The 23,404-nt window shown below is 58.2% G+C and overlaps 1 protein-coding gene across 2 annotated transcripts in view; it reads right to left on the bottom strand.

Annotated features, from left to right (window-relative positions):
- KIRREL3 (kirre like nephrin family adhesion molecule 3) overlaps positions 1-23,404 on the bottom strand; it is a 547,075-nt gene that overhangs the window by 10,947 nt on the left and 512,724 nt on the right. The window contains exons 7-15 of one of the 2 annotated variants that reach the window (XM_029208638.1): positions 21,041-21,146; positions 15,870-16,018; positions 14,301-14,428; positions 13,077-13,203; positions 9,549-9,649; positions 7,321-7,519; positions 5,983-6,018; positions 2,653-2,760; positions 536-645 (exon numbers count right to left, since the gene is read on the bottom strand). In XM_029208638.1, coding sequence (XP_029064471.1) covers positions 536-645; positions 2,653-2,760; positions 5,983-6,018; positions 7,321-7,519; positions 9,549-9,649; positions 13,077-13,203; positions 14,301-14,428; positions 15,870-16,018; positions 21,041-21,146 — 1,064 coding nt within the window. The remainder of the gene's footprint in view (positions 1-535; positions 646-2,652; positions 2,761-5,982; positions 6,019-7,320; positions 7,520-9,548; positions 9,650-13,076; positions 13,204-14,300; positions 14,429-15,869; positions 16,019-21,040; positions 21,147-23,404) is intronic. The other variant, XM_029208639.1, reaches the window with a different exon arrangement.

The raw sequence follows: 23,404 nt of genomic DNA, 5'->3' as shown, positions 1-23,404 counted from the left end.
GTCATTATTATCGTCTTTGTTACGGGGATCTGTGATCAGTGATCTTTTTGTTTTTTCTTTTCTTTTTGGCCACGCCTCACGGCACGTGGGATCCCGCGCCCCCTGCAGTGGAAGCGCGGAGTCTTAACCACTGGACCGTCCCTGTGATCAGTGATCTTTGATGTTACTATTCACTGAAGGCGCAGATGACGGTTACCAGTTTTTAGCAATAACGTATTTTTTAATTAAGATAGGTACCTTTTTAAAGACATAATGCTATTGCACACTTAATAGACTACAGTATATAGTGTAAACGTAACTTCTGCATGTACTGGGAAACCAAAAATTCCACGTGACTAGCTTTATTGCGGTCTGGAACCCAACCCACAGTGTCTCCTAGGTCTGCCTGTAGGTGCCTGGCCTGTTATGGGGGGGGAAGCACATCTTGCCTGATGCTCTGCTTGTCAGGAGCATCTAGAGCATCAGGAAGCCTCTGGTTCTGGGAGCTTCAGGGCGCAGAGGTCGGGGCGGGGCGGGGATAAGATGGCATTCTCACCATCCGCTGCTTGATGGTGGGCGGTTCCTCAGCCTCCCGGCCAGAGGCAGGCTCCTTGTGGACAATCTCCACCCGGATGTCATTCCTGGCTGACACGACACCTTTGAGATCTGGCCATAAAATAGGAAAGTGTAGACGACAGAATCAGTTGTCATCTCAGGCATTAGGGCCTGAGATGTCAAGCTCTCCCCTCCCCTCCAGCCCCTGAACTCAGCAGTTTCAGGGCCCACCTGGTAATAGAACCTGTCTGGACGTGCCGTGGGCTGTTGGGACCTCAGAGTACTTTCTCTGCTGGCTCCTGGTTGCACGACCCTCAGGCTTTCCCTGCCTCTCCCGTGGCATGGGTGGTCATCCCCAACCATTCGGCCACCTGGTCATCCTACTAAATTCTCACCTCCTTCTAGAAGTCTTCCCTGACCTACTCTACCAGGCTCTGATCTCTCCGTTCAGAGAATCACACATCTGTTAGAAAGGACCTTGAGATCCCATGGTCCTTTACTCTTCCGTAATGGAGAGCTTACGGCTTCTAGAGGAAGAAGCCGGTTTATACCTGGAGAGCTCTGTTAGAAAACTCCTGCTGAAATATGCTCCCCCATGATGTCCACTGAGCGCGTGGTGAGGGAGGGCCTGAGACCGCATCACTGGGGGCCCTCAAGAGAGCAAGGCTGCTCAGCTTGGAGGGGAGGACACAGGCAACTTTCTTTCAACATGTGAAGGCTGCCAAGCAGAGGGAGGAGCAGGCTTACACTGATTATTCTTTTTGTGCCTTCCGCTCATAGAATGTCAGAGCCGGGTGGGGCCCTGGAAGTCACATCAGCCGGCCCCTTGCTATTACACAGGAGAGAACCGAGCCCTGGAGTGGCTGTGGCTTGCCCAGGGTCACGGGGTCGAAGAGGCGGGACCACAAGACAGTCTCTATTGTTCCCACCGTCTCCACCCTCCCATTTACCCTTCCACGTGTCTGTCTAGCAGACGTAAGTTCAGAGCTACGCCCAGGACGGAGACTTCAGGCACACACGAGTGAAGAGTGCATCACTGCAGCTCTATTTACAATAGCCAGGACATGGAAGCAACCTAAGTGTCCATCGACAGAGGAATGCATAAAGAAGACGTGGCACATATATACGACGGAATATTAGCCATAAAAAGGAACAAAACTGAGTTATTTATAGTGAGGTGGATGGACCTAGAGACTGTCATACAGAGTGAAGTAAGTCAGAAAGAGAAAACCAAATACCGTATGCTAACACATATATATGGAATCTACGAAAAAAAAAAAAAAGGTCATGAAGAACCTAGGGGTAAGATGGGAATAAAGACACAGACCTACTAGAGAATGGACTTGAGGATATGGGGAGGGGTAAGGGTAAGCTGTGACAAAGCGAGAGAGAGGCATGGACATATATACACTACCAAATGTAAGGTAGATAGCTAGTGGGAAGCAGCCGCATAGCACAGGGAGATCAGCTCGGTGCTTTGTGACCACCTAGAGGGGTGGGATAGGGAGGGTGGGAGGGAGGGAGACGCAAGAGGAAGGGAATATGGGAATATATGTATATGTATAACTGATTCACTTTGTTATACAGCAGAAACTAACACACCATTGTAAAGCAATTATACTCCAATAAAGATGTTAAAAAAAAAAAAAGCGCAACACCAGCACTTTATGACTAACAACTAAAAGACCTTTAGGAGTCCCCCCAAAGCAATTCCCTGAACCCCCCTTTTTTTTTTCCTGTGTGGGTGGCCTGCTTTTCTGGTTCGACTAGCAGATCTTGGAGGGCAAAGATCACCTCCCCCCACCCCCCCACCCCCGGGTTTCAGTACAGTTCCCGATGGGTGGAGAGTGCTATGTATGTTCAATTTGAGGTGCTAGCTGACGGCCCTGCTGCATGAAGTTCACTTCTGTCCAGCTCAGCAGCAGTGGAGCGCCCGCTCTGTAGCAGATGCCGAGCAAAGCGCTGCATGTGAAAAGATGCGTGAGGCCCATCCCTGCCCCAGCAGCTCACAGCACTGGTAGGGCCCCTGCTCGCTGTACTCCTGCTTTTACTCCGGGGCAGTCTAAGCTGGCCTTTTTCTCTGCCCCCTCCCTGAGCTCCCGGGTCTCCCTCCCGTACTTCTCTGGGAGCGGGCACAGCAGAAGGCCACAATGGTTGCCAGAAGGACGAGGAAGGCCACGCCAGCTCCTACGGCCACCCCGATGATGACGGCCATCGGCACAGCCTCTGTGGGAGAGAAGCAAGCAGGCTGATGAGGGAGCTGGGGCAGCCCGCTCTCTCCCCCCAGATCTCACCCAGCTCCTCGGGCGCAGCCCCTGCCGAGCTGGGGCCAGACCACGGTGCGTGGGCGCTCCTGGGAAAGGCCACAGGGGCCTGCGCAGGCGCGGGCACAGTCCAACAGGGGTCAGCTCGGGCGGGACATGGTGTGGCGGAGAGGGCGGGCAGACCTGGGAAAGATGGCAGCAGTGGTGGGGGCAGAGAGGCACGCAGACACAGGGAGGGGAGGGGAGCGTGGGAGGTGAGAGGCAAGGTTGGTACGCTGAGCTCTCCGAGGTGATACACCAGGAGAGTCGTTAAGTCCTGGCTTTTCTTTGGAAAATGACCAGGGTCACTGCCGCTGTTTGTTCGCTTCGCTTTTTCCTTCGCTTCCCTTGCCCAGGTGCAGAGGGTGGACAATGGACAAGCAGCTTTTAGAGAGTTTTCAGGTCTGAGGCAGCTTCCCCTCCGGACCTGGGCATCACAGGTGGTAACAGCCAGGGGCCACGTCTTAGGGGCTGGAGGGCAGGATCACAGCTCCCTCCACCTCTTTTTTTTTGTTTTGTTTTGGTCGCGCTGCATGGTATGCACGTCCCCAACCAGGGATCGAACCTGTGCCCCCTGCAGTGGAAGCGCGGAGTCCTAACCACTGGACCGCCAGGGAAGTCCTTCCCCCCACCTCTTTAAGGAGAGATGCCCAGTCCTGCCCCCTCCTCTCCTGGGCCAGTCCTCTGGGCAGGAATCCCGGCACCCCACCCCGCCAGAGAGGCACCTGGAACTCCAGCTAGGCAAAGCTTCCCTCCCTGCTGAGTTCCTGTACTCTGTCTCCTGCCCTAGCCAAGTAGAGATGGGGGTGGGGAGGGTGATGTTAGGCTGGGGTGGGCGCTCTTCCAGACAGTCCTGACCCTTCTGTGTCTGCAGAGGGGGCCTGAGCATATGATGTGGGACCCTGAGTAGTCCATGGGGGGTTAGAACTAGAGAATGCAGGGGCAGGAGAGCTTAGGGCTCAGAGAGTCCAAGCCTCCCATTTATAGATGGAAACCTTGAGGTCCAGGGAAGTCAAGTGACTTGGTTAAGGACACACAGCTACAGTAGAGCCAGTGCAAATCCACGTCTCCTCTTATCTGCCCCCCTCATCCTGCCCAGCTCCACACACTGCGTCCCATGGCATCCTACAAATCTCACATCCTCTGTACAGCCCAGAGCAACGTACTTTACCCTCTCTTTTCTTTATCTGTAAAATAGGATAATTACAGTGCCTGCCTCAGGGGCGCGTCTGGGGTTTAGATGGGTGAATGCAGGCAGGTAAAGGCTGGCACAGAGCCTGGCACCCAAACCGATCCCAGCCTTTGCCCTCGTGTCTGTGTGGGAAGGAGGACCGCAGCAGATACAAGGATAGGAAAGTTCCTTTTTGAGACTCAGCTGCTGCCCCTACCCCACGCTCTCAGTGTGGATGACTGGGGACTCCAGGTATCGGTCCTGAGCTGGAGGTTGGCCTCTCGCCTCTCACTGTCGTTTTCTTTAAAGAGCAAAAGAAAGGAAGAACCCCGCAGACCCTGGCCCCTGGAGATGCTGCTGGGAGGGGGTGTGGTCCCTCTCCCGGAAGGAGCGCGTGTCCAACGGTTGGCAGTGTTGGCCGTCAGGCTGGGGCTCTCCTTCCAGCCCAGGACTGGCACACTGGTGCATTCATCACCTGCCTACTGGAGCCCGAGACCCCTGTAGGGGGCGCACGGGAGGCGACGGGGAGGAGGTGGGTGCGACAAACACTCGGGGACTGAAAATGGAAGGCGTTTGGGCTGGTCTCAACAGTCAGGGGTGAGACAATGGACTTGACCTCGCCAGCCCTGCGGGCTTGCTCTGACAGTGAGACGGCCCTGTCTCTAGGTTTGAATTTCTCTAGGAAAGGAAAGCCGCGTTGGAAGTTCGTTGCTTCCATGCTTTTGAATTTTATTGATTTGAGTTGAATTCAGTTTCTCCGAGATTCCTAGGGCATTCCCTTGGAAAACTCGGGTCTTGTCTCAGCTGAGCTCAGAGCCAAAGGATGACGGTGGAAGGGTCCTTAACCTCTCTGGGCCTCAAGGTCTGTGAAACCAGAGAACCAGGGAAGCGGTATCTAAGGCAGCTGTGCCTCTGGCGTCCGCATTTCCTTAAGTTGTTAACAGCTGGGAGGTCGTGGTGGTAGCCATCTTATCTGGAGGACTGTCCTGAGTGGGTGGGTGGGGGCAGAGGGAGAGGGTCCTGGGCGGGGGACCCAGGGTGCAGGCACAGAAGAGATGGAGACAGAGGGTGACACCAGCTCAGTACCAGGAGTGGCCCTGAGGGGCGTCAGGGAGAACACAGCAGGAGTTGATATTGTGTGCCCGCCTTGAGCTGGCCTGTGCCTGGCCTGTTGCTCTTTAAGGGGCCGCCTGCCCAGAGGGGAGGGGCTGAGCGGGACCCACCAGGGACTTGCTGAAGCGCCTCCTGGGCTGGTGTGGCGGGAGAACTAGGGCAGGGGGCCCCTCATCTTCGTCATGGCCTTTGCCGACCCTGTAGGGTCTGGCTTGCCATGTCCTGATTCTCTTTTCTGGGTTTCTCCCTGGAGGGTGGGGGGCAGTTGTCTCCTGTGGGGTCCCAAGAGAGAGCAACTCAACCCAGGGAGCCTGGTGACCCCTTTTGCTGCCAAATCCCCGGGGAGAGAGGCACTGCCCAGCGGCCTCAGCCCGGTGGTGAGATGACAGCTCCACGGGGAATGCAGGAGTGCGGGAAGGAGCCAGCCAGCAGAAAGCACGGGGTCAGCATGGATTACGCAGGCCACAGCCGGGCTGGGCGGCCCAGGTGTTCTTGGAAGCGATGGCCAAGCTGGTGATGATGGTGAGAAGCGGAGTCAGGTGGGGGTGAGCTGACCCCAGGGGGAGGAGTCAGGGCTTCAGAAGAGGAGGGGTGGGAGGAAAGACGGGGGAGGAGCAAGTGCCCTGGGCTGCCAGGAGCCTGCGGGGGGGCAGCAACAACGGAGACAGGTCTCGGGGTCTCTAGACCCGTGCTGCCTGGAGGCTCTCTCCCTGCTGCTCTGACTGCACTAAAGCCTCAAGATGGGGGAGGGCAGAGAAGTTAGCGGCTGCCCTGGCCTCCCGACCCACACTTTGGGCTCCCTCCCACTCTAGCCCAGCAGCCCCTTCCCCCATCCCGGGGAGTCTCATGTCTCCTTCGTACCTGCTTCCAGCCCGGCTCCCGACTTCATTTCCGAACCTGTTTGGAAATAAAGCAAGAGTCCACAGCCAGGGCCTGGCTGGCCAGGGTGGGGTGGGAATGGGAGCGGGGGCGGCCCTCTGGAGGGTCTGGGGTGGTTGGGGGCTCCCTCCTGCATCACATCTCCAGGATGCCCCACAGATCCGGGCTGGCCGAACCGAACCCGGAGTTCGTTCAGACTGACTTAGGGACTCCAGACGGGTGGGACCAGAGAGAGAGGTCAAGGCTGGGGTGGGAGTTGGCTCTGAGGAGGGGGGGGGGAGAACACTAAGGGGCGGGTGGAGGGGTGGGGCACTGAGGGGAAGACGCGGAGGGGAAGCAATGGTGGACTGGGAGGGTTGGGATGATGTGTCGATGATATTATGCAAATTATGCGCAAAGCATTAGCAAAGCAGCACTTATTAGGGAAGAGGTGTTGGGAGCAATGCGTGATCCACAGGGTAGCACTGCGGCCCCAGGGGCCCAGCTGAGACCACCTGCTTGGCCCAGAATCTCTTCCAAGGCCTGACAGCCTGTGGGTGGGCCTTAAGCTTGGAGGGGTCGGAGACTGCCAGGGCCGAGGCCCCCTGGACCGTTCCTGTCTGTCTTGGACTAACCCCCGCTGGCCAAGGGGCTAGATCTGCAGCCCATCTCAGGACCTGGTGTGCCACTGGCTGGCTGCCTCATTTCTCTGGAACCCCCTCCATGCCCCTCTGAGACCCCCGCCCTCCGAGCCTGAGTCCTTCCGAGCTCTGAGCCCTTCTGCCCGGCGCTGCCCTGCTGGCTGGGGTCTCCTTCAGAGCACAGTGCTCCAAGTGTCTCCTGTGTCCCCATGGGGAGCTGCAGGCAGCCTGAGGCCAGTCCCCTGCACACCAGGGATTGGACAGCTCAAGTGCCACCCCTTAGCTTAGCACGGGCACCCTCGGGTTTGGGGCAACTGGACTGGCTTTTTGGCTTAATGGGCTGGGCCAAGTTCCCCAATACGCGCATCCTGGTGCATCCCCGTGGGGACACTGCTCAGAGATCATGCCCCCAAAGGGCCCCAGGGAACCGCTGAGAGCAGGGAAGCCAGGGCCTTTAGTCAACGTGGCGCCTCCTGAGGGGCCAGCACCTGGGCAGCTGTCCTCCTGCTTGCTCTGGAGCAGGCCAGTGCCCCTGGGCTCGGGGGGCCTGACTGACCGGCAGCGGCTGTGTGGCAGGTGAGGAAGGGCCTCCGGCCCGCCCGCAAGTGCAGGCGCTCTGTCCCCCCAGGGCCCCGGAGGACCTTGCTTGGGCCCTGCCCTCGCGGGGAGAGGCCGCGGTCCGTGGCTCTGGCAGCCCCACCTTGCTCCTTGAGCCGGATGATCTCCGTGTCGGAGCCGAAGCTGTTCCAGGCGGTGCAGTTGTAGATGGTCTGGAAATCGGCCCGCACGATGTTGCTGATGGTCAGCGTGGAGATGACGCCCTCCTCGGTGCTGACCGTCTCCACCGTGTAGCGGCCCGATGTCCCCGACTCCAGCACGTTCTCCTTCCAGGACCAGGCCTGCCCAGGTGCGCAGAATTAGGAGGACATCCTGCCAGAGCCGCCCCGCCAGGACCACCGTGCTGCCTCCCTGCTCCCGGGCGGACGCTGCCAGGCCCGCGCTCACGCTCACCGCCACACGGCACAGGTCGACGCGCACGCCACAACACGTGTGCGCACAGCTCAGCGCCCGCAAACACACGCCACAACACGTGCGCGCACAGCACTGCGCCTGCAAACACACGTCACATCACGGGTACACCTACCGTCCCACCCACAGTGCCAACACGTGCACACGCAAGTACGCCTACGTCACAACACACAGCATAGACACGTGTGCGCACACACACATCACGACACGGGTACACCTACTGCCCCACCCACAGTGCCAACATGTGTACACACAAGTACGCCCATGTCCCAACACACAGCACAGACACGTGTGCACACAGCACACACACATGTCACAACACGGGTACACCTACCGCCCCACACGTAGCACACACACACGTACACACACAGAGGCTGGGCCACCTCAGAGGGTATTTCCGTCGACACGGGGCCTTACGCGGCTTTTTGCTGGAACATATTCCCAGGCAAGCAGGGGCTCTGGGGCGGCGATGGGAGCCCCTCCGTCAGCTGGGGCCCCTGACAGATGGTGGTGAAGGCCAGCCCCAGGCTGACTGAGTCTGGTTTGGTTACTTTGTGCGTGTCTTTGTACAAACGTTACGCTCTGAGAGCTGCGTTTGTGAGAACCTTAGTGCAGCTTGGATTCGGCCGGTGAGCGTTTACATCTTCTCAGAGCCCTTTCCCGTACACTGTCACCGCCTGCCCCACCGTGTTGCCCTGGGCTCTGTGGGGTGTTTAGCTGCACCCTACAATGTCTCCAGGTGTCGCCAAATGTCCCCTGGGGGCAGAACCGCCCAGGTTGAGAACCCCTGGCCTAGACTTCCATTTCCACGAAGAGGAAGACAGTGTGAATAGGCTCAGTAGTGAACAGGATATTATCGACACCAGCACGTGTTACACTTACACTTTAAAAAGATTAGAGTGAAGGGAAGAGGGAGGCGTAGGCATTAGTACTACGCGTGGACCCTTGCCATTTTTGTGTGACTCAGACAGTGAATGAACTGAATGCCTGAGGAAGTGTGTAACGCACCAGTGCTCTAACAAGGTCTCCATCTACAGGGTGACACCTTAGCTGTTGGCGTGTGCCTCCCACGCCCCTTCGGGTGCTGCCGCCCTGGGGAAAGGTGAGACTGCCCTGTGAACTTGACCTGGGCGGCCTTTCGGCAGGACCGCCTGGGCACTGGGCTTGCAGACAACAGTGTCTCCACCCCTCCCCCGACACCCAACAGTGCGGGGAGATGCTCACCTCTCTGTTTTCCCGCCCCAGCTTCTACCAGTGTCAGCGGAACCTGGGTGGGAGACCCCCACTTCTACAAATGCAAATACCTGGGAGGGCTACATGTGAGCCAGTCAGGCGGCCCAAGCTGCACTGCGGGGACAAGGGTTTTGAGGGAGGGGCGGGGAGAATGGAGTGATGCTTTCAGAGGGAAAACTTGCTAACTGGGGCAGCGCTCTCCATGGGCATCAAAGCAGAGGAGGGTTGTGGAGGCGCAGAGAGAGGTCTGCTGACTATAAGCTGCATCCTATTTACGATTTTGCTAAAGGCTGGCCTTGAACCCAGGAAAGGTAAGAAATCGTGTTTTCCCTTCTGCTGCCCTCACTTGCCCTCTGCCCCCAAGATGCAGAATTTGGTCAGAACCATTTGTGTTGGCACACAGCTGAGAGGCAGAGAAGAGTTAAATACACCCGCGGGCGAGGAGCACAGCCTGTCCTGAGAAAGGAGACTGCCCATGATTTTTGTCTTCGTGATGCCTTTCCAAGAGACACAAGGCAGGAATAGTTTTACCCAACGGGGAAAGGCAATGCAGAGGCAAGAATGACCAGCTGGATGGTGGAGCGGCTGCAGGCACAGATGACCCGCCAGGCTGCCCAGCCTGGAGGCCGTGCCACTGGCCCTCCCTGCTCGCCCCGGGGCACTCACGATGCGGTCGGGTGGCGGCGTGCTCCGGATGAAGCACTTGATTTGGCCCTTCTCCCCGTGGAGGGCGTGCTGGGTCTGGGTGCTGGAGATGATGGGGGGTCCTGTTGGGGAGACAGCATCACATCAGGGATTTGGGAGGGGGTGGGCACTGGCTGGGCCCCTCTTGGCAAGTTCAGAAGTTTATACATTCATTCAGTCGTTCAGCAAACAGTTACTGGAGGCCTGTATATGCAAGGTGAAGGGAGAGGCAGGGGACTCAGAGATAGATGAGGCTTCAGTCATAAACGTCTCAAGGGATTGTGAGTGAGTGCCTCTAAGTCAGGACGCCCAGAGACATCAAGAGCTGTCACAGGAGGTGGGGAGGTGAGCACCAGGCAAAGTGCTAACCGACTTCACAGGAGAGAAGAACTCTACCCGGCAGGTGGGGAAACCTTTATGAAGGAGGCGGTACACCTGCGAAGGGAGTGGGGGAGGTATCAGGGAGGAAGGACTGTAATGTCACCTCCGCCTCAGCCAGCTGTTGGATTTCAAACCATTCCCTTGTATCTCCAGTAGAGGGCGCGCTTGCCTAACAAACCGGTGTCCTCGGCAGGACAGGAAAACCAGGCAGGAAGGGAAGTAAAAGATGTTCCTCCACGAAGCGGGGAAGCGGGGAAGCGGGGAATCACCCCCCCTCCCCCACCCACCTGGCATACATGGCTTGGGCTGGCACCTTCACAGACTTCATCTCACATGTGTCTCAGGAGATCCCTTAGTTCATCGCTTTGCACGCCACATACATACCTGGACAACCCAGGTGGGACCACAGCTCCAAAGCTGACCCCGACATTATCCTATCCCGCCCGGGCGTGCGTGCGTGTATGGGTCATGTTTATGGATGTCTCTGGGGACACCTGGCTCATTTACCACCTCGGACAGCCTGGAGGGTCCACCAGGATTCCAGCAGTGCTTCCTGTCCAGTTCTGCCTGTTAACTAACCCAAATGACTGCATTTAGGCTGGGAAGGGAAACGTCTTGGAGATGGGAGAGGCAGACATGAGGGACCCTCGAGATAAGGGCTTCCACCCTCAGGGGGCCTTCAGAGTTCCTCTCTTAGGAACCTTAGCTGCAAGAAGCCTTTGGCCAAAAGGCAGGAGGGCTTCATGTTTTAGGACCTTGGTTGGCGCTTTGTTTTGCTGCCGGGCTGAAAGCGATGATCCTGTAAAACCTTTTCCCCTTCACTTCCCAGGAGCTAGGATTTCCCTGGGGTGTGGGGGGGGGGGCGGTGTCATTAGCTGTTCTAAAAACGATCAGGTAAATGCACACACATTTAAGGGCTTCTTAAAAGAAAACAGGAATCGGGGTAAGGGTAGATGGGGGTGCGAGAGTCCGGACACAGCAGTAGTATGGTTTATCTCCCCCTTCCTGCAAATCCCGGGTTTGAGCCAAATCATGGGCCAGTTTATTCCCCAAAGGGCGATGGCCAGCAGTCATCTCCCGGCCGGGATGCATTTTGATGAGAACCTCATCTCATTCTGGATTTGTTCATAGTGTTGATTCCTTCAGCCTAGTCCAGGCCTGCCCAAAGGGCTTCACCACCCCTCCCCACCTATTCTCCAGACACAGGTATAGACAAGTCCATTCCCAAGTCCATGCATGTGCCGGCTGGCAGGCTCCTCTCTGTGGGCCACTTCCTGCATCCTCCTGCCTCAGGGCATGATGACCCTCATTCAGAAACAAGCAAACTGCCTCCTCCCTTCACTCCAATCTCTTGGGTGTTTCTCTTCCTAGCAGCCTAGGGGAGCTTGTGTCAGAGGATTGGAGGCATAGGCGGGGGTTGGAAAGAACGACCCTGGAGAGTGCAGATTAAACCCTGGATAGACACCAGGGCCCAGGCTGGGGTGTCCCATCCAAGAGGAATGTCCCTTTGAGGTGTGCGTTCCCTCCTCAAGAAACCGCTTTGAATCCCTGTTGGGAAATGCTTGAAAGTCTAAAGTGACAACGGATTTTAGTCCTTCCTTTATCCATCGTGTTTTCCCCAGAAATGAGGATGCTCATTTAAAAGCTTCAGGCTTGGGGACCCCGGGGGCCACACGTGAGTCTGAGGGTCCCCAGCCCGGCCGGTGACAGGACCATCGGAGCGGAGCTGGCCGTAGTCATGGGCCAGCACGACTCCCAGCGCCCTCCCAGAGCGGGTGGCGGGCAGCTGGGGAGGTCGCTGATTTCACCAGGGCCTAGCGCCTGAGCCGAGTGTCAGACACTGGAGCCGGCAGGAAAAGGCTGCAGCCCACGTTGCCATGGATACATGGAGGTGCGATCAGATGCTGTTATTTTTAGCCCTGCAGCGCCAATTTATTGGTGGCGTCCTGGGGACACGTAGGAAAGGCAGGAAGGCTTCCGAGTCAGGGATCTGCCCTGGACAGACGGCTCCGGGGTCTGAGCAGATTCACCCTCCCTCTGGGGCTGCCACGACTCTTGGGGAGGGGGGAGGCAAAGAAAGAGATGGAGAGGGGCTGGCTCATGGGGACAGCACCAAGCTGGTTTTAGTTTCTAGCAAAGCGGAGACTAGAGGAAGCTGTGCGCCACCTGGGCTGATTTCTGGACCCTGGCTCAGCCCCTCACTAGGGCCCTGGTCTGGAACAGGAAGCAGAGGCCCTACAGACATGGGTCTGTGGCTTGGTTCCTCTTGGGGCTCAGAGCCTTGATCGGGAGACAGACTATGCGGGAGCAGAGGCCTCACAAGGAAACCGAAACCCAGCGGAAGGAGGATGTTTCGAAACACAGAGGGAGCTGTCTTATTAGCATCCTCACCCTCTCAGACCAGCAGCGTCGGTTGCCGGCGTGGCCCAAGCACACATAAAGGCAGGGACATCGAATTTCCATCCTGGTGCCACAGCCTTCTCGGGTCTGACCTGAGCTAGGTCCCAGCTTCTCTGTGACCTTCTACATCCCATCAACCAGGCCCCGTCCCCTAAATGTCTCATGTACCAGTCATCTGGTAACTCACACTGTGTTCTTGGAGAGAGATGGCAATACTCTCCTGCTGTGGTGATCTTATTACGTATAATAAGACAAGTTCCCTGCCCTCAGGGGACCCCCATGAACTTGGCCCTGTGGGGATGGTGGCAGGTCTTCCTCACTGAATGGCTCTAAAAATGGGAAGAGGCAGACGAGGAGTCACAGAGATGCCCCCTTAAATTCTCTGCCAGGGCCAAGGTCATGGACAAAGGGTAGATATGGGATCTATGTTGGTTGCCCAGTAGCTCTCGGACCCTTTTTCCTGGCCAGGAATAAATTCATCAGCCATCACTTTTAGGGATGAGACCCCTTAGAAGGAACACAGAGGAGGGAGGTGACCAGAGAACCACCCAGGTCCTTCGTCATCCTAGGGCTGGGCTCTGACACGGACTGGAACAGGTGGATGTAATCACTATGGACCCACAGTTGGAGGTGGATGTGAGGCCCAGAACCCACGTGTGCCCCTTGGGGCAACACCAGGGACCCTCTTGGCCCCCTTCCAGCCCTGCCCTGGCACGAGTGGGGTCTTACCATTGACAGTTAGGGTCACCTCTCGCTCCCCGGCCCCTACCCGGGGCACCACAGCTCGGCACACGTACTTCCCCGCGTCCTCCTGGCGGACGGTTTTGAGGGTCAGGGTCTTCTCATTGCTCAGGACCTAGGAGGAGTGGGGAGGGTCAGACCCCGAGGGCAGGGGCCACGCTCTCTGTCTCAGAACCAGAAAGGCTGAGAGGCAGGCCGGGTGGCAGGGTACACGGTCTCCAGCATCTCAGCAACAACAGGGGGTGGGGTGGGAGCCAGAAGTCTTCTTACACAGTGTGCCCGGCGGGCTGTCGGGTGCGGGAGCCCACGGCCCAGAGCACCCCGTGAGGCTGAAGATGCTCCGCCCCAGCGGCAGCCCTGAAGGGTGGGAATGCAAAGGGGTGGGGTGAGAGAGAAGGAGGGGCCCTCCCTGGCTGGGGCCCCCAGGGCTTCCTCATCCAGGGGGTCTGTCGGCCAGCCTGTACCAGGCTGGCCAGGGGTGAAGCTATCCTGCAGCTGAGCGTCCCTGAGGGTCCCAGGTCTGGTTTCCTGAGTCATCTGCAATATCCCTTTGGGATGAGGTTTGGCGTGTTGAAAAGAAAACAGGCTTTGGCAACAGCTGCTCTGAGTGGGAGTTCCGGCTTCAGCGGTGCCTACTTGTGTGGCTTTGGGTGTTAATTATCTTCTCGGAGGCTCTTTCCTGATCCCTGTAATAGGGGCAGTGACACTCAGAGGACAGTGCAGTGTTTGGCACACAGAAGTCACTTTTCTGCTGCTTCTCCCCCTGCTTCCCTGCCCAAGGCTCTCACTGGTCCTCCTGGGAGGAGGGATGTCTGAAACTCCTAGGCACACTAAAGAACACATACGCTTTAAAAGAGGAACACAGGAAGAAAGCAAGGCTTAACCCCAAAGTTAAAGGGTAACAACTATTTGGGGCAAGCTAAAAAGCCTTTCTAGTGACTTTTCGCCCCAGCATCTTGGTGACCACCTGCTTTTCTTATAAGGCTCAGGATAAAGCAGAACTGCACTGGCTGAATGTGTTTAGACCCAAGGTGGGTACGTGTGGGTACCTGGGGTTCCCTCTCCTCCTTCTGGGGCCTTCCGTCCTTCAGTTTACATGGGAGGCTAACGTCCCCAACCTAAGAGTGAGAGGGGCCACGGGAGGCAGTTCCCTCCTGGACTGTGGACCCCGCACCCCTCCAGGGCCCTCCAGGGTCTGAGCTGCGGACTCACCACGCCAGAGCCCCGCTTCATCCAGACGATGGTCAGCGACGGGTTGCCTGTCCAGGCGCAGCTGAAGACGGCGTCGGAGCCCAGATCCACGAGCAGGGATTGGGGTTCCGTGGTCATTCTGGGCCCGACTGCGATGGGAGGAAGGAGGAGACAGGGCTCTCGTGGGCTGGGAGCTCTGGGGACCCTCCTTGCTGCTGCCTCCCCTCCCCCATTCTGGTTGGGGGAGGGGGAACCACTGGTGCCACGTCCCTCCGCTCCGGCCCATTCCCTTCCGTTCCGCGTCAGTCCTCTACCGGTCTGGGCCCGGGTCTGGGCAGTAAGGAGGAGACCCCTCTCCCCCAGCCCAGCCTCCCTCGGGCCCACCATGGGGGTAGGCAGCACCAGCCCCGAAAAGCGGCTCTGGTCCAATTTCTGCCTGGACTTGCCCCCAAGGGCTCTCCCATCCCGTTCCCTCTGTCCTGGTCCCAGGAAGCCCCCCGGACCCCAGTGTGGGGGCAGAGGGTCCTTCCCCCACCCCAGAATCTCTCTGTGTCTGCCTTCAAGTCAACTGGCCACCTCCTGCAGGCCTCAGCCTCGTGACCGGGAGTCAAGGTACCTGTGCGTCTGGCCCAGCTCCCTGGGCCCACCCAGGGCCCCGCAGGGCCACTGCAGGGCTCTGAGATAAGGAGTGGGGAGGCCAGGCCTCCTGGAGGTGCCCCCCCGCACCGGCCGCCCTCCCAGGTTACTCTCTAGTCCAGCCCCGCCCCACCTCCTTTTCAATCCACGAAGCAGGTGGCCTTTGGCTCTGTTGCCCTACACCCGCCCTAACCCGAGTGCCCTGCAGACCAAGCCTTGCTTCCCAGAGTGGGTGCAGCCCTGGGATTTCAGGGGTGGTGACGGGAGGGTGTGCAGACAGCTGTTTTCAGGGAGCAGAAGGTGTGAAATCAGGGTCAGGAGACCCAGATGAGTCCCTTGGTGCAAAAAGGGAGTCATAGCACTTTCTGCTGAGGCCCGGACGGGCGAGGGGGCGGTCAGGCATAAAGTTTGCAAAAGTGCTTCTAAATCTGTAAAGGGCAGTGGATGAGCTGATGTTCAACGCTGTGAACACAGCTGTGGGCTGTTTCCCCGAGGGTCCCTTCCTGGCCACTGGGGAAGAGGGGGAGCCCCTGATGAGAGGCGGACCCTTTTCAGTCCTCATTCTGCCACTTACTCGCTGCGTGACCTTGGGCCTCCATCCCCTCATCTGGGTACTGGGAATAAGAAGTCCAGCCTCCCTGGGTGATTTTTTTTTTTTTTTTTTTTGGCCACGCCGCCTGGCTTGTGGGATCTTAGCTCTCTGACCAGGGATTGAACCCGCGCCCTTGGCAGTGAATGTGCAGGGTCCTAACCACTGGACCGCCAGGGAAGTCCCCTCCCTCGGTGACTATGAGGGTCGAGATAAACATGAGGGAACCTTTTCGTAAAGCGCACGGATTACGAGCCTCTGAGGCACTCTTCTGTCACGTGCAACGAGGCCACGGCGGTTCCGCCTGCCGCGAGCAGCGCCCAGCCAGTGCCCGTGTGCCCGGGAGGCCCTAAACAGCCACTCACAATAGACGTCGACATTGCGGCTGACGTTGGTGCTGCCCAGGGCATTGGTCGCCTCACAGGAGATGGGCTCTGAGAAGTACGTGTAGTCCACGGTGGTCCGGTACACCTCCCCGGAGGCTTCCTTGATGATCTGGCCCCGCTTGGCCCACCTGCAACGCAGGCCCCCGGGCTGATGTGGACCTCCGGTGGCGAGGGCGTCCTTCCCGCCCGGGGGGCTCTTCTCCCTGGGAGCCGGACGCATCCATCCCGCAGAAGAACGAGGCCCAGGGAGGGGCGGCGTGGGGCAGGCCTCCGAGCGGTCCCTCAGGGGAACCCTCCGCAGAGGGGTTACTCCCAGGGCTAGGGGTGTGGGGTTGGTGACGGGGGCAGTGGTTTCTGGTCCGTGGGTCACCAGGCAGCCGGCAGCACTCGACTAGTGGGTTATTCTGGAGGGAGGTGGGTTGACTATTCAGTGGGTCAGCGCACCTGGCTGGCCAGGTGATGGCTAACCCAGCTGTCAGTCCCCAAACCGCTTGGCCCTCTTGCTGCTCTGAGCTCTCTCGGGGGTGGCGGGGGACCGTCCTGGGCCACATTGGAAAAGAAGGAAGCCAAATCCATGACCGAAGGGGCCCAGGTCTAATGGTGTGTGCCCATACACGCGTGCACTCTTGTGCGCACGCACACGTACACGTGTGTACACACGCGTGGGGCTCAGGAAGCTTGATTTCCAGACGAGGCGAGAAGCTGATGGAGAGGTGTGAGCAGTGGTCCTGACTGCTCCCTCCCCAACTCGGTCAGCTCTCTCCGTCCCCCCTGTCCTGACCCCTGTCCCTGCGGGGGGCGGTCCCCTCATGGTGTCCCTCTCTCTCTGAAAGCCCTTTCAGCCTCCCCCATGGCACTTGCTCTTTTTCCTGCCCAGCCTCTGCCTCCCACCCAGGCTCTGCCCCTCAGAGGCCTGGGCTCCATCTGCACTGGTTTGATGGGGGCGGGGGAGGGGGGATGGGAAGACAGCTGTGCTGACTTCTTTGCTGGGCCAATTGGCTGATCTGCGTCTCGGACCGGCTCAGGGGCGGTGATCACCGCGTTGGACCGGTAGCTGGGCAGCCTGCTACCTGTGGGGCAGTGCGGCCAGGGGGGTGTGTGCCTGTGTGCCTGCGGCTGGGGTTTCCTTACAGATGCCTTAGGAGAGAGAGTTCAGAGCTTCCCCTGCTTTACTCCTGTTGTGGATAAGACTTCTTAAAACTCACAGAACTTCCGACCAGGCTCTTCCTACTGTGGCTCAGGCCTGTTTTGGGGTGCATGTCTTTACCAGAGCTGGGCAGGTACCTTGGCCCTGTAGTCGTTACCCTGGGGCCACAGAGGCCCGTCTCCTGCCCTTCCTGCCCTTCCCTCCACCGGCCCCCACTCAGCCTGCCCGTCTGGCCGGAGGCTGCCCGTCTCCCGGCACAGCAGGGAGCATCAGGCTGGCACCATGTGGTCATTATCTCAAATTAACATCGGGTCGTTATTAAGAAGACAACTAATAATAACAATTATAGTTTAACAACAGAGCAAACCATAGCTCCCCGAGAGCCGAAGGAGCTTCCCGACAAGCTATTATGAATTATTCATGAATCATTTCAATCTCTAACTTTAATTTAATGACCAGACTTAATAGTCAGGTACAGCTCCCGCCTGGGGTGGCTGAGTTCAGTCCCAGACACACGGTCGGGGGTCGGTGTCCAGCCCCTACTCTGTCTACCCTGCTGCAGTGAAGATTTAGGCGGTGGGATGCTGAGGGGTGGGGCAGGCAGCTGGCTGGGCTGGGGGGAGGCGGGTGAGCCCCTCCTGCCCTGCCCGGACCCCTGCTCTTGCCTGCCCACAGCTCCAGATGCTGGGACAGGGGTGGGCTTGGCCCCAGCGAGCAGGCTCTGCTGGGCAGTCCTCTTCCATTATCGGGGGGTTCCTGGGGCAAAGGGGGCTTTCTCCCCACCTGTCTGGGGCCTCTCATAGTGTAAGAAGGGTGAAAGCTCCACCACTGGGGCCCTGAGGATCTCAGAGCTGCTGGGGCATCCTCAGGACCGGAGCCCAGTGATCCAGGCCACACGGGTCTCCTCTTCCCCAGAGCAGGCTGGCCTGCCCTCTCAGAGCCAAAGAAGGGAGACTTCAGGGATGCCGGATGGCTGTGTGGCTGCGGCTTTCAGCCCCCAGGGCCCGTCTCCACCTTGGAGGTGAAGGGGGGGCAGAAGGAAGTCTTAGGCCATCTTCTCCCAGGGCCACAGGAGGCCAGCTGTGGGGCTGAGCCTTGGGGGGCGCCCCACAGTGCCCTGCTCACATCCCACTCAGCCAGTCTTTCTCTTCCCCATGTTTATTCCCCTCCCGCACCAGAAAGTCCCTCGTAGGCATCCCTTCCAGCAGCTCAAACCACTCACTGAAGCAGCTGGTCACACGACCAGGGGGGAGTCGGGATGCAAGTCCCGCCCGCTCCCGTCTCGCCTCCCATCTCTCTTCTGTTTTCCAGCTTCACTTCCTCCTTCTCCTCTTTCCTCCTGTCCCTTCCCTCTCCCACCACCCACCTACGCCCCTGCTGCCACTGCTGCTGTCACCGCCTCGAAACAGGCGTCAGATTAAACCTTTCCCAATCAATGTCTAATTTGGCAAGAGCGAATGTAAGAGGATTAATTATTTATATCACACAATCGGGAGGCTGGTGTGTCAAGGCTGACAGGCTGTTCTCAATAACCCTGCCTTCCACTCTGGGCGGTGGGACCCGCCCTGTCACCTGCCCGGGTGGGGTGGCCCTGAAAGCCTCAGAGGGGAGCAGAGAGGCCGGAAGAGATGAGCTTCAGGTGTGTGTGGGCCTGCTCTGCTCGCCCCGGGGCCGCTGGTCCAGTGCGGCAGCCGAAGTGACCGCTGAATCCAGCTGGAGGGGCTCCCCTGCCCCCCCCCCACCCTCCCAGGGCCCCTTGCTGGGTGCTGGGGCGGACGAGGGCATATCTCTAATTTCCAAGATTACAGCCTCTTATGCGGAACAGGAGGAAGCAATCAAGACCAAAGGAAGTTAAGAAAAAAAGACCCCTTAGTCTTGTCAAAGTCAGCTGGGAAAAATCGATGTGCTTACGTGCCAAGATTTGCTCAAGGCTTTTCCTCTCGGATCCCAACACCACGTCTAGAAGGACCATCTGCCTGCTGGGTGAGCCCTTCCTGAGGCCAAGGGGCTGAGCCAGTTGGGGGTGGGCACAGACGTCTGCCTCCGCTTGCCATGGCCCCTGCACCCCCTTCCTCCCGGGCCACCCCAGCTCTCCCACATTTTTCTGGAGCCCAGAAGGGCTCCCTGAGAGCCTCTGGAGTCCTGGAGGGAGCCTGATTTGCACCAAAGCCTTTTTGGGGCCTGTGGCTAATCGGAAGCTCAGGAGGAAAGGTGGCAAGTAAGGACAGGTGCGTATCTGCAGGGGCCCTGCCTGAACCTCTGGCTCCTCCTCTGTGTGTGATGAGCTGACCCAGGCTCTGAGCTGCAGGGAAGGATGCGGATGGAGGGGAACCACAGGTGCCCAGAGCCTGGGGAAACCTGCACGTCCTGGCTCATTCACTTTTTAGTTAGGAAGCTAAATATAACTTTGTAGTTATAGAAAAGTCACCAGAATGGCCCAAGTACCTGCCATATTCCCTTCACCTAGATCCACCAGTTGTTAGTATCTTGCCACATTTGCTTTCTGATGACCTCTCCATACGGAGATTTATACCTTATTATTGTCAACGATGTGAGGGTGAATGTGGGTGTGCCTGCCCGGGGGGTCAGTGGGAGAGAAGGGCTGCCCAGGGAAACTGGCATTAGAGGTCTTTTCTGGGCAGATGGTGCCTGGTGTTTAGTGCTTGTGAGCAGAGAGCAGACAACAGAGAGAAGCCCACCTGTTGATGGAGCCCAGGTCTTGCAGGTACAGGGTGGAAGCTCAGAAAAAAAACAGAGACTCTTTGGGCATCTCCTTCTGCACCTTTGTCACTTGTCCCAGTCAAACCAGACCTGCCCCCTGGACCTAAGGGGCTGTAGGACTCCAGGGAGCCTGAAGGCCGTCTGCTCTTTCTCCTGCCTCTAGCCCAGTGACTGGTTAGATCGACAGGACAGATGAGTTTTCATCCTACTTAAAAATATTCTCAAGGATAAAGACTCTGAGCCTTTCCTGGTCTCCGGTTCCAGCGTTAATTATCCGCACTGCAGGGGGCACCACCTATGTCCAGCCCGAATCTCTGGCTGCCTCTTTGGCCCACTTCCTCAAGTTCTGCCCTCTGGGGCCGCACTGCCTCTCGTCTCCCCTGTCCTCCACTCCCACTGGCAGGCTTGTTTCCTAGTCTGGGACCATCAGCATTCCTGGCACTGGCTCATGCTGGGGCTTCATAGCCCATCTCGACAGTGGAGGCGACACCAGGCTCTTCCATCAGGTGTGGGCTGGGGGAAGGGACGGGGCAGAGTGAGGGCTATGGTGAGTTGCACAGATGCCTCAAGGAGGGGAGTGTCTGAGTCAGCCCCCGGAGCACCTCTGAGGCCACTCTGTGTCTGGAAGTCTTGGGTGGTGATGGTGCCCGGGCAGGAGGGTGCCCAGAGGGGCTGCTCTACGTGTTTACGGAGTCTGCGAGCTAATGTCCTGGAGCGCCGAGGGCCTGCCACACAAGTGCTCCACTGAGAGCTGTTAGGTGACCAAACTGCGGGCCCGCCTTCAAGAAGCTCGGTCAACAGGGAAAGACAGGCATGCACAAAGAAGTGATGCTTTTATCAGTGTGGTGAGCAAAGGCTGCACAGGGGCGGTGGGTATGACGGATTCTGGGTACCCGCCGCTCAGGGCTGGCTGCCCCGGAGACCCGACGCCCCCAGGAGAACGGTTTGGTGAGCACAGGACTAGAATCCAGATGCTGATTGATCATGCTCGTTCTCATGGCTGTTTCAGCTTTTTTTCCCTGAGCCTCTTTCCCTCCTTTCAGAAATAAGGGGTAAACAAGCTGTTCAAACAGAAGGAGTGAAATCTTCTGCCTCAGAGGAGGGGAGTGTGTGCTCATGAAGGAAAGGAGAAGTCCACCTGGCCAGGGGTGAACGGGTGTGCTGAGGACACCCACAGTGGACCAGGCACCGTGCTGGATGCCCAGGACCACAGGTGATGCCCCTGTGACAAGGAGGGGTGTGCAGGGCGCCACGGTGTGGGCCTCCCCAGCAGGGCTCTTACCTGTACTGGGTGACGGCAGGGTTGGCCTTTGCAGAGCAGTGAAACGTGACCACGTTGTCCTCCAGCACTGGCTGTGGCTCCACCGACAGGTTGACAAGTGGGGGGTCTGCAGAGAGAAGAGGTGTCCTTGCAGATGGGGAGCTGCATTCACGGTTTGGGGGCTGAATCCCCAGGAGGACATGAGGGTAAAGGCCAGTGATTCCACCACCTGGGACCCTCAGAGCAGCCACTCCCCTGGGGGTCCCCAGAAAGTTGGGGGCCTTGGCAGGGGGCTCCCTCCCTCCCTGGAAGTGCCGGATTTCAGGCCGTCTGGCGGTGGGGTCAGGGCTCCCGCTGTGGATTCAAGGCCGGTGTTTAAACGAACGGTCAGCCAGGAAGCAGGGCTGCCTGGGCCTCAGAGCGTACTGTCCACCTTCCAGCTTTGGGAGAACAAACCACTGCAGAAAGGAGAGGTGGGAAGAGGGGGTGCAGAGGCCAGAGGGGGATGTGGACACTAAGCCCCTTTAAATACTAACTTTCTGTCTCTGAAGTATCTGTTTCGTGTCTCTTTGTGTAAAGGTTCTGGTGCATCTGTTGCCTTGAAAGTGGCATTTACACCCTTTCATCCACCTAATCATCTCTGCTGAGTGCTGACTGGTGTCACCCAGCCCTCAGCTCCCCAGGCTGGGCTCGTCTTTCTCACTCAACATGATGAGAAGCCCAGCTCTGAAGTGCGAAATGGTCGGAGGTAGAGGAGACAGAAGTCAGAGAGGGGGAGAGAGACAGGGAGACACAGGGACACACAGATCCGTGCCGAAGGGAGGGGGGGGGACAGGCAGAGAGACGCCTACGTAGGAGAGACATGGAGATGAGGGAGGGAGAGAGAGAGACATAGAGAGGGAGACATACACAGAGAGAGAGACACACAGAGAGAGGGAGAGAGAGAGAAAGTGCAGAGGCAGACTAAGAAAAAGAGGCAGAAACCCAGAGAAGCAGAGAGCAGAGATGGACAGGTTCAGAGAGAGACTGACATGTACACAGAGACACACAATCAGACAAAAAATTTAGACTTAAGGCAAAAAGACCAAGGGAGACTAAACAGATGGAGACAGAAAATGATAGGGTGCTGGGGAGAAAGACCAAACAAAATGATGAGAAACTGAGAAAAGAGGAAGAAACAGACACGGAGTGACCTAGAGATGGGAACAAGAGGAGGAGGGATCGACAGCAGAGATCAGAGGCGGGGAATCAGCCCAGAGAGAGGCGTCAAGGCAGCCTGGCCCTCCTGAGCTCCAGGGAAGCAGCCTCGGCACCTGCTCTAAAAGCTGGGCATCCTCGAGCTCCTGGGCACGCGCCCAGGCCCCAGCACCCCAGGCATCTGCGCTTCAGGGGAGGGGCGATGACAGCCAGTGCCCGCCCTTCTTCCTTGTCGGGTCCTGGAGGTCCGGCTGGAGTTCGGCTCCAGGCTGACTGAAGAGGGCAGCTTGGTCCCTGTGTCCTAGCCAGGCCCCGGGGCCACGTCTTCTAGCCCGACCTCACCAGTAAGCACGGCAATGTGCTGGAAGGGCATGAGAACTTTCCAGGGGTTCAGCCCATTTTCAGAAAAAGGAGTGAGGAAGTCGGTTTCTCAGAGACCATCGAGAAAACGCTGACCCCTCTAAGTGCATGTGAAGGGTACCACCGGGGGAGCGAGACCCCAGCCGCCTGGCCCAGCTCCTGGCTGAGACGACAGGGTGGTCCCCGAGCCCCTCAGAGAGTCGTCTGTGCAGACGCCCAGCCGTGGACGGAGCCTCACCCCCCCTCCCCGGAGTTGGGATCCTTTGGCCACTTGGCCTCCCTGTGCCCTGCTGGTGCTCGAGCTGCCAGTGCTGGGGCACCGGGGCAGGGAGATGACCCACAGGGTCTGGGCTGGGGTCTGCAGACAGCTTAAGACATGGGAGAGAATGCTGGCTCCTGAGCAGCAGGTAGAGACTGAGCTGGGGCTGTTCTCCCCACATTATCCCCGGGTTCTGGTTGGGGACCACGAGCTTCTGCTACTGGAACAGCTGTCTTGTCTGCCTTTTTCTGGAGCGTTAATTACCGGGGAAGTACTTCAGTGATCTCAATCTTGGTTTCTAAAGCGTAATTCCAGTGGTCCCAAAGATGTGTGGCCAGGACTCTCCGTGAGAGCTCTCCCCACACCTCCCAGGAGAGCTGCACCCCCAGAACCCTGCAGCCTCATCCCGGCTTCTGCCCGTCACCCTGGTGCCGGCCCACCCAGCCGAGGACCACCGGCTTCCAGGGCTAGTTCAATGGCCTCTAGAAACCCGCCACAGAACCTGCGGGGTAGTTGCAGGAGGTCTGCCCCCACCTGGATGTGCTTTATAAAGCGATGAGGCTTTGGTG

This window comes from Monodon monoceros, unplaced genomic scaffold (assembly GCF_005190385.1).
Source record: "Monodon monoceros isolate NGI ecotype Baffin Bay Population unplaced genomic scaffold, NGI_Narwhal_1 Super_Scaffold_7, whole genome shotgun sequence".
Lineage (NCBI taxonomy): Eukaryota > Metazoa > Chordata > Mammalia > Artiodactyla > Monodontidae > Monodon > Monodon monoceros.
The sequence above is the reverse complement of the archived record's forward strand: the minus strand, read 5'-3'. Positions and strand labels throughout refer to the sequence as shown.